The sequence below is a fragment of the Montipora foliosa genome, chromosome 2 (assembly GCF_036669935.1).
Source record: "Montipora foliosa isolate CH-2021 chromosome 2, ASM3666993v2, whole genome shotgun sequence".
NCBI classification, from domain to species: domain Eukaryota; kingdom Metazoa; phylum Cnidaria; class Anthozoa; order Scleractinia; family Acroporidae; genus Montipora; species Montipora foliosa.
Window position 1 is genome coordinate 3,714,703 of NC_090870.1, and position 12,500 is coordinate 3,727,202.

Here is a 12,500-nt window from a genome sequence, read left to right on the forward strand (position 1 = left end):
AGGGCTTTAACTTGTCATATCCATCAATATGCCATAGGTGATTTGGACCCTTTGTTCTGTACTGTCTTCTCTGCAGTCTATGTCTTGACCGTGCAGCTACACCATCAGGATCTAATATTTTTAACAGTTCTCTCACCGTTTCCTTATCAACTACAAGCCCGTAGTTAACTACAAGCCTTTGAGTCATCTGCCTGTATCCGATAGTGCTGCCGCTGCCCCGTAATTCCTCTTGAACTGCACGACAAACCTGTCGTGGATCGCTGCTGTTACCTCTCCTTCTAAGACCACGAGCACGCAATATTCGCTTCAGCTGGCGGATGCCGAGTCCAGTAGAAAACTATTGTTCAATCAGTGTGTCTCGCTCAACCGGCTGATTATTGAGGCTCAAGGCCGATAAATAAGGTGGAAGAACCCCAGCACTTTCCGTTAGAATTGCAATAAAAACCAAAAAGGAAAGCCTTGCTGTCGCCATTTTGATTTTATTCGATCACAAAGTCGAGAAAAATGTTGGTCACAAACCGAGCAAAAAGTCGAGAAAAAAGTCGAGAAAAAAATCGGGAAAAAAGTCGGGAAAAAAGTCGAGAAAAAAGTCGAGAAAAAAGTCGGGAAAAAAGTCGAGAAAAAAGTCGGGACAAAAGTCGAGAAAACAGTCGAGAAAAAAGTCGGGAAAAAAGTCGGGAAAAAAACTTAAAGGCGAGAAAAAAGTCGAGACAGAAAAAATTGAGCGCAAAATTTGAATGGCCCTTACTGGGCTCCGTAGTACAGTAAGTAATGTTCGTCTGGTCTGTGTATTATATCTAACCTTGACTCCCTTTGTACTACTTAATTTATGCCCAAAGTCCTTATCCTTGAATCCCTCCGTTTGATGAACCTACACTAAGAATTGACATTCCCATCACTAAAGCACGAAAAAAAACATATCTCTACCCTTCTCTTTGCAAATGTGTTCGAGAATTTGTTTACGGAAATGGGCAAAACCCTAGTGTGATGAAGTTGGATCGATTTTAATCGTTGCACAATTTGATGTTCAGGCAAAAGAATGGTAAAACATAGAAAACCTTGAGATTGCAAAGGAACTATGAGCTAATTTATGTACAGGGAATCAAATAGACGAAACAGAACAGCATTGGCTTGCTTCGTACTTTATTTAGCTTTTGAAGGCCTTTTAATTGCAGCTTATCAGCATCAGTGCTAATTATAACGATGTTTTATTGTCATCTTTGTTGGACGGCTTGCTCTTCTTGTATTTCGCGAGGAGTGACTTCCTTGAAGAACGGAAGTCGTCGTTATTCCTCTCGGGTGCGGAGCACGTTGATGGTTTTATGTAAAAAGCGCTATGCTTTTCCAAAACGGGCCAAACGTCGTACCATTCCTTGACATTTCCGATCGCACCATTACAGTCGTTCCCATAAGCTTCAATTACGTCAGCTCCCAGCTCACGATTCCACATATTGAATGACGTGAAACGAATCGGAAACGTGTCCTCCCAAGGATTGTCTAGACCTAATCGTCCGCCTCCTGCAAACCTTGTACCGGCTACATTTTGCCACGTTATTGGCGACTTGCCATCGATGTACACATGAAGTAAGTTGTTCAGACCGGACCATGTTACGCAGATGAAATGCCAAGTTGGAGTCACCATGTATTCTTGAGGCCACGGCACAAAGTATATAAACGGTGCTCTAGTAGTAACAGAAGCAGAAGAAAGGTCATGTATACTTAATTAGACAACAAATGATACATATTTCAGGAAAATGGCAAGGCTTTTAAAATTAAAGATATGTTTTGACAAAAAGAACTTTTTCTATCGTCAGTTGCAATGTGGGTTAAATTTGAATTTGTCAACCGTATAATAACTTGCGCAATGTGTGTAACTGATCCGTATGAGAAATTGCCTTATCCTAACAGTATACTCTATTACCCTTTACCTTCAGCCGTCCGATCAGACTTTCACTGTTTTATAGATGAATATTTCAGTGTCTCTCAGTGATCTTTTAAACTCGGATCACAACAGCTACAAATTTAGTGGAATCGCATAACTCAGAGTCACATTTTTACTCGAGTCGCATAACTAATAATTCTCGCACTGTGGCTGGTTATGTAGGCGAGGTATTTAGCGTGGAATTGCAACTCTTGAATGCGAGGCTTTGGGTAAAGGTGCTCAATAGAAAAAGCTTTCTGGGATATTATGATTTCCTACAATAACTGAATTCGCTTTAATTTAAAGCTTCTTTCTCTCTAGCTTGTTCCAGGCTCGCAGATAGTCGAGAAAACGAAAAGAACTGCGTGTGAACACACGCAGTTCTTTTCATTTTCTCGACTATCTGCGAGCCTGGAACAGGCTACTTTCTTTCACTCGAAATATTAATTATTTCCCGACGTTGAGGTTAACACTTAAGGATCGTTACTAAGCTGAGAGGCAAGTACTGTTATCAAGAGCCATTATGCCGAGATTAAGTAGAATAGTTTTAGCACATAACAACGGGTGACCTCGGCTGTAACCGACCCCGAAACGTTTCAAAACGTTTAACAAAATCGGTAGCCGCACTCTTACTCTCAAAGCGTGAGAAACAATTAAATAGCAACTTGCATGTGTCGACTCGGATCGTACGTCGGAATACCTGCAGTTCACTTAATACACCTTTTCAGAGAAAACTAAAAAAATGATTGCTCAGTAACCCTGTCAGATGTTAATAGTTTTGGTAGCTAAATTGAAAAGACGTTTGTAAGGCATTTACTGTCTAGCTTTTCTCCTTTTTTCTTGTCATTTATTCGAAGTGCACTTAAAAAGGTTTCTGAAAATTTCCGTTGTAAAAAAGTATACTATAACAGTTTGTGGCCATACATTTTAGTGCCTCCTATCCCCCGTCAATGATTTGGTATGTACTCAAACAATTATTAGTCACCTCACAGCAGTGTCGGTGTAAAAAGTGGTGGATATTTACCTCCATGATATTGTGAACGCCAAACCAGATTCACTGTCTTTGTTATCCGCAAAATGCATTCGCGTATACTCGGTGTCGGATAAGTAATATATCCCTGGTGAGCGTGTTTGCTCCTTAGTTCCGCTGCCGGATAACTCTACCCAAAATGACATTGTGTACTCTGACATTCCGGGCATGTCTGTATCAAAGTCAATTTTCTGTTTGGTATCAAACCCATTTCCATTGATTTCAAAAGTTTCTGCAACAGTTTCGTAAAACAATTCAATATAATTTCCAAGAGAGGATTGTTCAGTAAGTCTAGAATACTTTTATAACAGATATCATCTGTAGTGATTGATATGTTAGTAAGAACTGCAGTTGCATGTAAGTACCAACGCAAAGGTCGGAGAAGTTCAAGATTTCACCGTCAACGCCTGGCAAATGTCCGTAGTTACTAAAACATGGAACGACCTAAAACCACCTAAAACCATCCTGATCATCTACAACCACCTACAACCACCTCAAAAAAAATCTACAACCACCTACAATCACCTCAAAAAAATCAACAACCACCTACAACTACCTCAAAAACATCTACAACCACTCACAAAGAATCAAGGACCACCTTAAACAAGCCATAATTGTCTAAAATAAGCGAGACGACAATATGTGGTTGCCATTTAGCCAAAAAATCCGGATGGAATGGCGCTTTACCTTGCATTCCATCATGTAAACCGAGCTAAAATCGTGAGAAAGGGACTGGAAACGGAACGATCTTCACGAACTTCCCGAATTCCGGGAAATAAAGTGGCAACATTCATAGCAGTTTGAACGACTAAAAAAAAAAAAAAAAAAAGGAACCCCTTCCCTCTCCCAGAGAATAGTCACAAACATACGACGGCTGGTCAGAGTGATTGCGCTTGCGGAAAAAACCTGTTTTGTCCCGGTTTTGTCGCTTTTGTTCGGTCGTTTTGGATCGAGGGATTTGAAAGCGCGCGGAATTCCTGGCTGGGAAATTAATTTGATCAGCTGGCTGGGAAACCAACCAATTTTGTCTAGCTGGCTGGGAAATTTCTTGTGTGTCTTGCTGGGAGAAAGGAACAGATAATGTTTTCCCAGCAACACTGAAAAACACCTGAAAATGCCTTAATAACATTTATTTTCATTAACTGGGGTATAACAATACATTTTACAACAAATTGGTCGTTGGGTGCCCCTGACCCCTTTATTTTTGGACCAAAGCCACCAAAGCACACATAAAACACCAAAACTGTGAAAGGGCAAAAACAAATTGTTTGAGAGCGGGCCCCCACCTTACCTCCAGGTCTGGATCCGCCACTGTAGTCTGTATCATAGATCTATTAGTGGCAATTCATTATTAATTCATAAACCCCAGTTTCTCCCTGCCATCTTTTCAAACCCATCCCGAGCTTTCAGATAGTTGAGATTTGTATCGGGTTTACAGTGGTATCCATGTGAACTAAATTTCACTTTTGGATTGCTTCACACCCTCGTGAATTAGTAATGCAAGAACGTTTAAGTGTCACTCGTGCTAGAGTAATCATGAAATGCACCCGAGTTCATGCGATTTCCGATACTTACCATGACAAACTTCCTCAGAAGTCACGAAAGTATTTTTAGGACAATGATCTAAGCACGCGCCACTTTTAGTGTCCATGGCAAGTCTGCAGGCTTTGCAATCCGTATTTTTTGGACCTGTGCATCCTAAATGAGAGAATTAAAACTTCTGTCACGCTAGATAATCTACCAGTGTTGAAGGAGTGTTGAAGCAATCATCGCTATTGCGGACGCTTTCACGGATAATCCGCACCACTGCTAAAATTAGCAACAAAGGAATAAAGTTCACAACTTAAGCGCAGCCAGGATGAGACATGATCAAAATACCGTGAATAAAAACCTTCGCTGGCTAAAAATTAAAAAAAAAGTACAACATGAGCTTTCGGCTGTCGATCTACAGCCTTCGACGGATAAAAGTGGAATGCAGAATGATAAAATATAGATGCAAGATAAAATATTTAATATTTCATGACCAAATAAAAGCCAAGAACCGTACCATTCAAGAAACATTGAAGGAATTGACACCTTTGGTCTCCGCCGACACTCATGTATTTCTTGAAAACAAGAGCCCAAGCTCTTGACACCAGGCTGACGACAATAAATTAATTTAAATCAACTATACTTGTCAAAACGTTTAATAAATTCCTCAAGCGACATGGAGCAATAATTCAGAAGTTTGGTACTACAGTACAGGAATTCAGATCTGCGGTCTATTGTTGACTTACATTGCAGTATCTTTTGTTAAATTGTGTTTCATATATCATCTAGGTACCGCAAGTTGGTGCACAGCGCGCGCAGCTCTCTTTCTGCTGTAGCTCACGCGCTTTCTTGCTTGCGTTCACCGTCTATTTGAATTCAATAGGGACCTTAAGCACGCGCGATTTGAGACGCGGACGGCAACCGGAAGTTAGCTGTTTTCCCTTTCAACTTGTCTTCACGCAACCACATTTAAATTGCTAAGTATCTTTTCTCCATTAGAGATGATAAGTGCAAAAATCGGTGAGACACCACTGTCCTGGCACGCGAAATGTTCTCTTCCGGTTGCCGTCCGTGTTTCAAAAACGCGCGTGCCTAAGCTCCCTAATGTTGCGTGTACGTGCCTTACTTCTTTGGTTGACGTGTACTACCCGTCTGTTGTGTTTATTAGGGAGCTTAAGCAGTTTTTGAGACGCAGACGGCAACCGGAAGAGAACATTTCGTGTGCCACGATAGTGTTGTCTCCCAGATTTTTATACCAATCATCTCTAATGGAGAAAAGATACATAGCAATGTAAATGTGGTTGTGTGAAGACAAGTTAAAAGGGAAAACAGCTAACTTCCGGTTGCCGTCCGCGTCTCAAAAACGCGCGTGCTTAAGCTCCCTATATTCTCTTAGTTTACGTTGGTTTCCTTAGTAATTGTGCTCACATTGTGGGTGTCCCCTCCAAAAATGTTCTACGATTGGTATGGGATTTAATGGAGCCGAAACCAATTGTGGAATTGCACGCGTTTCAGGCATCCTATTGATGAACAGTTACAGCAGTTTGATATGAATTTTGTTCTAGCAACTATCAATTAGAGTCTGTCTCGTTGGAATTATGTAGGAACCTAACTTTCCTGGACAATACAGACATTCTCAACAGCCTTCTGTGATAGCTCACAAAGCCAGAGATAGATAACCATCAGCTCAGTGTAACGCATTAGAGAGCACAACATCCAACTTTTTTGAGGGGCAACCAATTCAACAACAAATTTATGCATCATGTTCAACATTTCGTATTCTTCTTCTCTTCTTTAGGGAAATCAAAGAAAAATCATTGCTTGTTTCAATCGGGAGCATTTTGAACCTTTCTGAGCTTCTATAAAATTAAAAATCGTGGCACGTCCACTATGGCTTTCAAACAAGCACCACTCAACGGCCATCGGCATATGTGACGTATTTTTTACAATCTCACTAGGCCGCCGCAAAAGCTATAGGAGTACTTGAAACACTAGCTTCGCCCAAGTTTCAATCAATATTTATATGGGAGCATCCAGTTTAGCATAGCTAGTTTAAATTCCTCCGATAGTAGGCGTCTAGAACCCATGGGCACCGCCAGGTAATGACCAAAACCGATGGCCAGAACCAAGAGAATGAGGTGAGGGAAAATATACCCCATACATGGCCGCCTGTTATTTTTTCCCCTTTTTCCAATCAATTTTCAGTACAAAATGCCACTAGTTGGCACTAGTATGTCACTAGTTGGCACTAGTATGCCACTAGTTGTTTAAAGAACGAATTCCGATTGGTTCGTCTTGTGACATCTGAATCGTGAGGTCATGTGGCTGAGGTTAAAAATAGCTCAACGCGTGGCGCCAAATTTAAAAATCGATCAAAAATAATTATCAGGAGGCATAGGGATATATTCTCTTACCTTGCCCTCTCTTGCCAGAATTAACTAGTGACCGAGTGAGTTGTCGAGATCACGTCGTTTACAGATCGGATTTCCGAACACCTGCCGATTTACTTAACTGAACTTACAGAGGTGCTCGCAAAGTGGATACTGTTGCTTAACGGCAATAGCCACAAAAATGTAAAAAAAAAAGGTAGCAGCATAATAGTTGAATTCTGTAGTTAAAAACAACAAAACATCAAATCTAAAACCATTAAAAAAAACCGCAAGCCTGTACTGTCAAAACACATTTTCAGCGGAAGCATTAAGCTTCACGTACAATAAATAATTATATAATACGTCAGTCATACCGAGATATTTCCAGATGAGTTTCAGATAAATTCGCAAAGTTCGGTACATGTTACTTAAATCTTGAAAAAGTTCTAACGGTTAAGGTCTCTGCCCGGGGATCCCATCCCTCCCTTCCCCAGTCTTAATAGGTTGTCAGAAGGAGTAGCACAATGATAGATAATAATTAATGGGTGGGTTAGTACATCTTTCCAACCCGCATTTATGTTATCACACAGTCATGCATGGTCAGGTTTCTTTTGTAGTAATGATGTATAGTAAGGAACATACATACATTAACAACCGTATAAGAGATATGAGATCTCACGCCGTAAAAGCGAGCAATGAGAATCACGGGTTATATTTTCGGAGCCACTCAATCAACTTTTCTTTAACTACTAACTCGACGCAGTAACCATGACTGCAGGAGATTTGTACTTTAACGACTGGAACTAGACAATAAATATATCTTTGAGAATAATAATAATAATAATAATAATAATAACAATAACAATAACAATAATTTAATAATAATCACTTTATTTCCATGATAAAAATATTTACAAACATTAAAATATCTCCAAAAGGTAAGAACTATAAATTTACAAGCAATTAAGTATTTCTCTGTTTTAAAACTTCAAAAAAAGAAAATAATAATAATAATAATAATAATAATAATAACAAACTTTATTGAGCACTCTTTCATACAAACTTGAATCTTATATGTATCTGATAAAAATAAATAATAATAATAATGATAATGATAAAACTCAAATTAAATTAAATTAAATTAAAAATTTAAATGCCGGCGGTGGCGACATTAATCCGGCAATCGTCAAGAGAGTCTCCTATATTCCGGAAAGGTACTCGGGACCCTCTTACGCACGCATGTACTGATCTTAAGAGTTCAAATGAGATGACAGTTCTGAGCCAATTAATGACGTTGTTATAGGGCTCACCGTCCTTCTGTACTAACTTGTCTGCTAAGTGCTTAAGAAATCGTTGGCACTCATTTCCCATCCCACCGTTCGTTCCGAAAACCAAGGGTGTAAAGGATCCCATCTCGACCTCAAGCACTCGTTGCTGATATTTCCGCTTTTTCTCCTCTTCTTGGTCTTTAAAGACTTCGGATGTCGGCTTGCTCTGGTTACATTTGGAGTTAACATGCGTGACCCTGACGTCGAAAAATGCTGTAACTCCTCTAGACCAGAAATCTCCCGCCTTGATGTCTAAACGTGCCTCTGAGCTGGTAACTGCGCTTCTAAGATGCATCCGTTCGTTGTCAAGAGGTAAGAGGCGTGGCTCCGCCTCCACATTCTTACAAACTTTGGTGATGAATGATGTCAGTAGGTTTCGTACACCATCATGCCTTTGTGCCACAAACCCTCCTTTTTTACAAGAGAGGGCGTGGCCAACATTGAATCTATCCCCACAAACGCACTGGGCTGGTAGGTCGGTGAGAGGCAAGTTGTAACGTAGCCGCAGAGAGTCTCTGAATTCTTGCTTGTTAAGAGCTAGACCTTGATCTTTGAGGGGGATCGCGTTAAGCCAAGAGCTGGCCCCTTTGTCTCTTGCTTGATTGGCCAATCGAAGAAGATCAGGGGAGAGGGTGGAGTCAATCGACTCCATTTTTGCCTTTTCCCTTTCGGCCTTTAGCGCCTGGTGGTGACGTTTCAGCTCCTCTACGGAATTTTCGCCTGTTATCATGATGGTACTCTGAGTTGTTATGGAGTCTACATGTGCGGCTGTGATTGATGCTGATGCAGTAAACTGTTGTGGTGCTTCCGATCTCAGATCCGGCACGCCTAGTCCCCCTTGGGCCGTTGTCAAGGTAGCGAGTTGGCGCACTTCGTCGGGAAGGGGCTCTGTCTGGCCAAAGAATGTTGGAAGTAGTAGATCGTCGATTACCTCCTGGACTGGGTCGATATAGTCCTCAAATGACTCAATTGTGCGAAGAAAATAAGTAAACTTGGACTTGAACCCCTTCGTAAAAGCGATATACGCTGCGTGGGGCTGATTCTTAGCAATTTCTGATAGTGTTTCAAGTTCCCCTTTCCATGCACGCACTTTCTCCTTACAATACATATCCTTGTATTCTTGTGATCCAATGACCGCTCCTAGATGACGTTGACCCTCAATAGTGATATTAACTTCATCACCGAATACTCTCGCTGCTTCTGCGGCAGCTTCCTCTGACTTTACTATAAGCCAACTCTTTGACCCATTCACAAGGTAACCGAACTTCTCTCCTTCCTGACTCAACAGCTTGTACCAATCGTAAAGCGATGTGATTACTCCACCGCCTGCCGAATCATCCGCGAGCCATGCTTGTTTAACTCCCGGGCAGTGTGCTCTCAAATAATAAATCATCATTGATGTATTAACCGAGTACCAAGCCATAGCAAGGGGGTCGCCCTGTGTTGTCCCCTCCTGTGAGAGTATTTCACCTCCCCCACAGATGAAAAGTCTAGATGGGCTTCTGTAGGTGTTTATTATATAAAGCGCCATTTCCTTGCATAAAATCTGAATGTTGTGCAAAGCTACAGATCTGTTCATTTGGTTAAATGCATTACTTGCATCGATCAACAGTACTCCATCTGACCCCTCCTCATCGAAAATCTGGCTCATGGCGTGTATCGCGGCCTCTGCCCCTGCGCTGTGGCCTGCACAAACTTGTAGGGGCCCCGCAGCATCCTTGATATCCTCTTTAAGGAACACGGACACAGTTTTACCTATTATCCGTCTCAAAACCTCTCCGACACCGATTGGACGAATTCCCGGATCTTTGTCGAGCGGTATAAGCCTGCATGATGTATATGCCTCCAACAAAGACGGGTGGTACGACTTTGTGAGTAGTTGTCTTGTAAATATGGCTAGCCCTTCCCTTAACATTTTCCCTTCGTTCTTAAAATTCTTCGAGCATAAGATCCGTTTGTAAATTTCGGAATCCATTCCTGATGGTCCCGCGGAGCCTTTGGTTCTACTGGCTGACTTAAAAATCATTTCCTCATCTATGAGGTCAAACACACCTGGTGGGATAGAGTTGATCGGGCCATGTAACAGGCTCTCCTCTGCAATCTCAGCGGCTTCTGGATGTTTGTCTTTTAGCCCTTGCAGGACTGCAGGTGATAGATCGAGCAAACCTGATGAACTCTCATTCTCCAAGAGTTTTAAAGCTGCTGACAGTTTTCCTTGCATAACAAGCTTTGCGAAAACCTTAGAAAGATCTTCCACTGTTCTTGCCTTCTTCGAACTCTTAAACTTTCTCTGGATAAATCTCACTTCGCTGAGCAACTGGCTAAGATCTCCTTGCCTCCAGAGTGTTAAACGGCGCTTTAATGCTGCGCTATGCTCTTTACTTTTAGAAGTTGCGGAAGGCTTTTGCAGGATCAGGGTTGGAAGTACCATGAAGGCCTTTAAAGCGATTGAGTTCAGTAATAATAATAATAATAATAATAATAATAATAATAATAATAATAATAATAATAATAATAGCAATAATAATAATAATAATAATAATAATAATAATAATAATTTAATGTTTAACGGCAAGTAGCTACACGATCGTCTTACCTGCTGTGGGGTCGCAAGTTAAATGACATTCTTCAACGCAAAGGCCTGTTGGATTATCCTCCCTCGTTTTTCCCTTACAAATTGTTTCGGTGAGTCTTCTAGACAGCAGATGAGCATCCATTATCTTAGCTGGAAGGTCTTCAATACCAAATCCGTAAAATCGAACGCTTAAAGGCTTAGAATCCCTCTCTACAACGTCTCCAAAACTAAGAAATACGTCCCCAGCATCTGAGCTTCCCTGGCTTTTGCCGTATTCGATGCGGACAGCCTTGTTCGACTCTCTTAAGCAGACAAAATAGGACTGGTGTATGGATACCGCCCCAATACCAACAGCATTTTCATCATCGATATGTGCTTTTGATCTTGATGCCTGAAACAAAAAAAACTGTCAATCACCTTTAAGTCTAGCTTGAATTTTGAAGAACTGTTAATTCTTATCATTCATTTACTGTTCAGTCTTTTGTACCTTTATTATCGTTTTCGGTCCTGTAGAATATAATCACCCTAGGTTAACTTTCCATTAGACTACGAACGGAATGAGATAATTGGCTTTTTTGGGTATTATTATCTTTAAGGTACGTTAGAGCCAAGCTAATTGATCATCTTAATATAACTCCTGTCGTTGCTTCCTTTCCTTCAGGACAGGTGCAAGTTAAAGACCAGATTTCACTGGATCTCCTCAGCACTGAAAACATCCTTCTTCATGAGCGTATTAAAAAGGCCATCGCCAGTACCGATTCAATCTCAACACATATGTTCTTGTAAGACGAGGGGAAAAAGACTACCTGAATTTCTGGTCATATTAGAATTGTGCCATTAACCTATTGGCAAGCCAAGAAAGAAAGCAAAGCGCTATTCATCTTTAGGTACTAAGGCATTTAAAACCCACAATCAGGTAATACACGTAACATTGGTATCGCCCAAAGCGATCAAAGCTAAAATTTGAAATATTTCAAAGACAGGACAACAGCACAGTACCTTGTACATGTCAACTCTGTTGTTGGCTATTCGAACAGTGTACTGCGAATCCGGCTTTGCCGGAGACACAGCAAAAACCACATATATTGTTCCTTCTGAAATAGCTGTGAAATGTAAGCATTTTCCTGTTCCCTTTGGGTCAAAACGCAGAGCATTTGAAAACATAACTTTGCATGCTGTAATAGCAGGAGCTGGAGCAGCAGAAGCAGCAGGATCCGAGCGACGTCCAGCTGCTTTTTCATGGTCAGTCTCCATTCGCCCAATAATGGAACCCTTCATGTTAGAACTTAAATCTGGGAAGATTTTCTTGGACTCTTCAAAGTCGCTGTCAGTGAGGACAAGTCTACCTGTCTTTTCTTGGAAGCTCAACACCAAACCAAGAACGGAAATTTTCTTATTTCTAGGGTTGCCACTACCTCCATTGTTAAAGCCATTGTAAAAGTGAACAATCCTTTTCTTATCATCAGTGAACCAACGATTGTCAATAAATCGAATGCGACGCACCATGTTTTTAGGAATTACCACGCCCCCGTGCTTTGAATCTTTCAAGCTTTCTTTCATGTCGATTATGACTTTGGATGGCACCCTGGTTGTTGTCAATGACTTCCATTGAGGAACATCCTTTACTGAGAGCAAATCTTGAAATTCAGCGTTATTGCTTGGTGCAAAAGACGGCTCAGGTCCCGCCGCAGGTCGTGACTTTGACTTTGGCTCTGGACATTTCAGGTCAAAGTCCGAGATGGAAATG

General features: G+C 41.1%; 3 protein-coding genes across 5 annotated transcripts in view; all 3 read right to left on the minus strand.

Moving 5' to 3' along the window:
• LOC137991113 (uncharacterized) overlaps window positions 1-187 on the minus strand; it is a 747-nt gene extending 560 nt beyond the window's left edge. The window contains exon 1 of the mRNA XM_068836232.1: window positions 1-187. This exon is cut by the window's left edge and continues 560 nt beyond it. Coding sequence (XP_068692333.1) covers window positions 1-187 — 187 coding nt within the window.
• Window positions 188-816: 629 nt separating this feature from the next.
• LOC137992119 (uncharacterized) overlaps window positions 817-12,500 on the minus strand; it is a 33,215-nt gene continuing 21,531 nt past the window's right edge. Inside the window, exons 10-14 of one of the 3 annotated variants that reach the window (XM_068837243.1) lie at window positions 11,753-12,500; window positions 10,775-11,144; window positions 4,527-4,649; window positions 2,946-3,183; window positions 817-1,682 (exon numbers count right to left, since the gene is read on the minus strand). The exon at window positions 11,753-12,500 is cut by the window's right edge and continues 5 nt beyond it. In XM_068837243.1, the coding sequence (XP_068693344.1) occupies window positions 1,196-1,682; window positions 2,946-3,183; window positions 4,527-4,649; window positions 10,775-11,144; window positions 11,753-12,500 (1,966 nt within the window). In that variant the 3' untranslated portion in view covers window positions 817-1,195. The remainder of the gene's footprint in view (window positions 1,683-2,945; window positions 3,184-4,526; window positions 4,650-10,774; window positions 11,145-11,752) is intronic. The other 2 variants (XM_068837244.1, XM_068837245.1) reach the window with 2 other exon arrangements.
• On the minus strand, window positions 8,000-10,044 carry LOC137986486 (uncharacterized). Its single transcript, XM_068833531.1, has one exon. The coding sequence runs from the start codon at window positions 9,827-9,829 to the stop codon at window positions 8,000-8,002; it is 1,830 nt and encodes a 609-aa protein (XP_068689632.1). The 5' UTR covers window positions 9,830-10,044.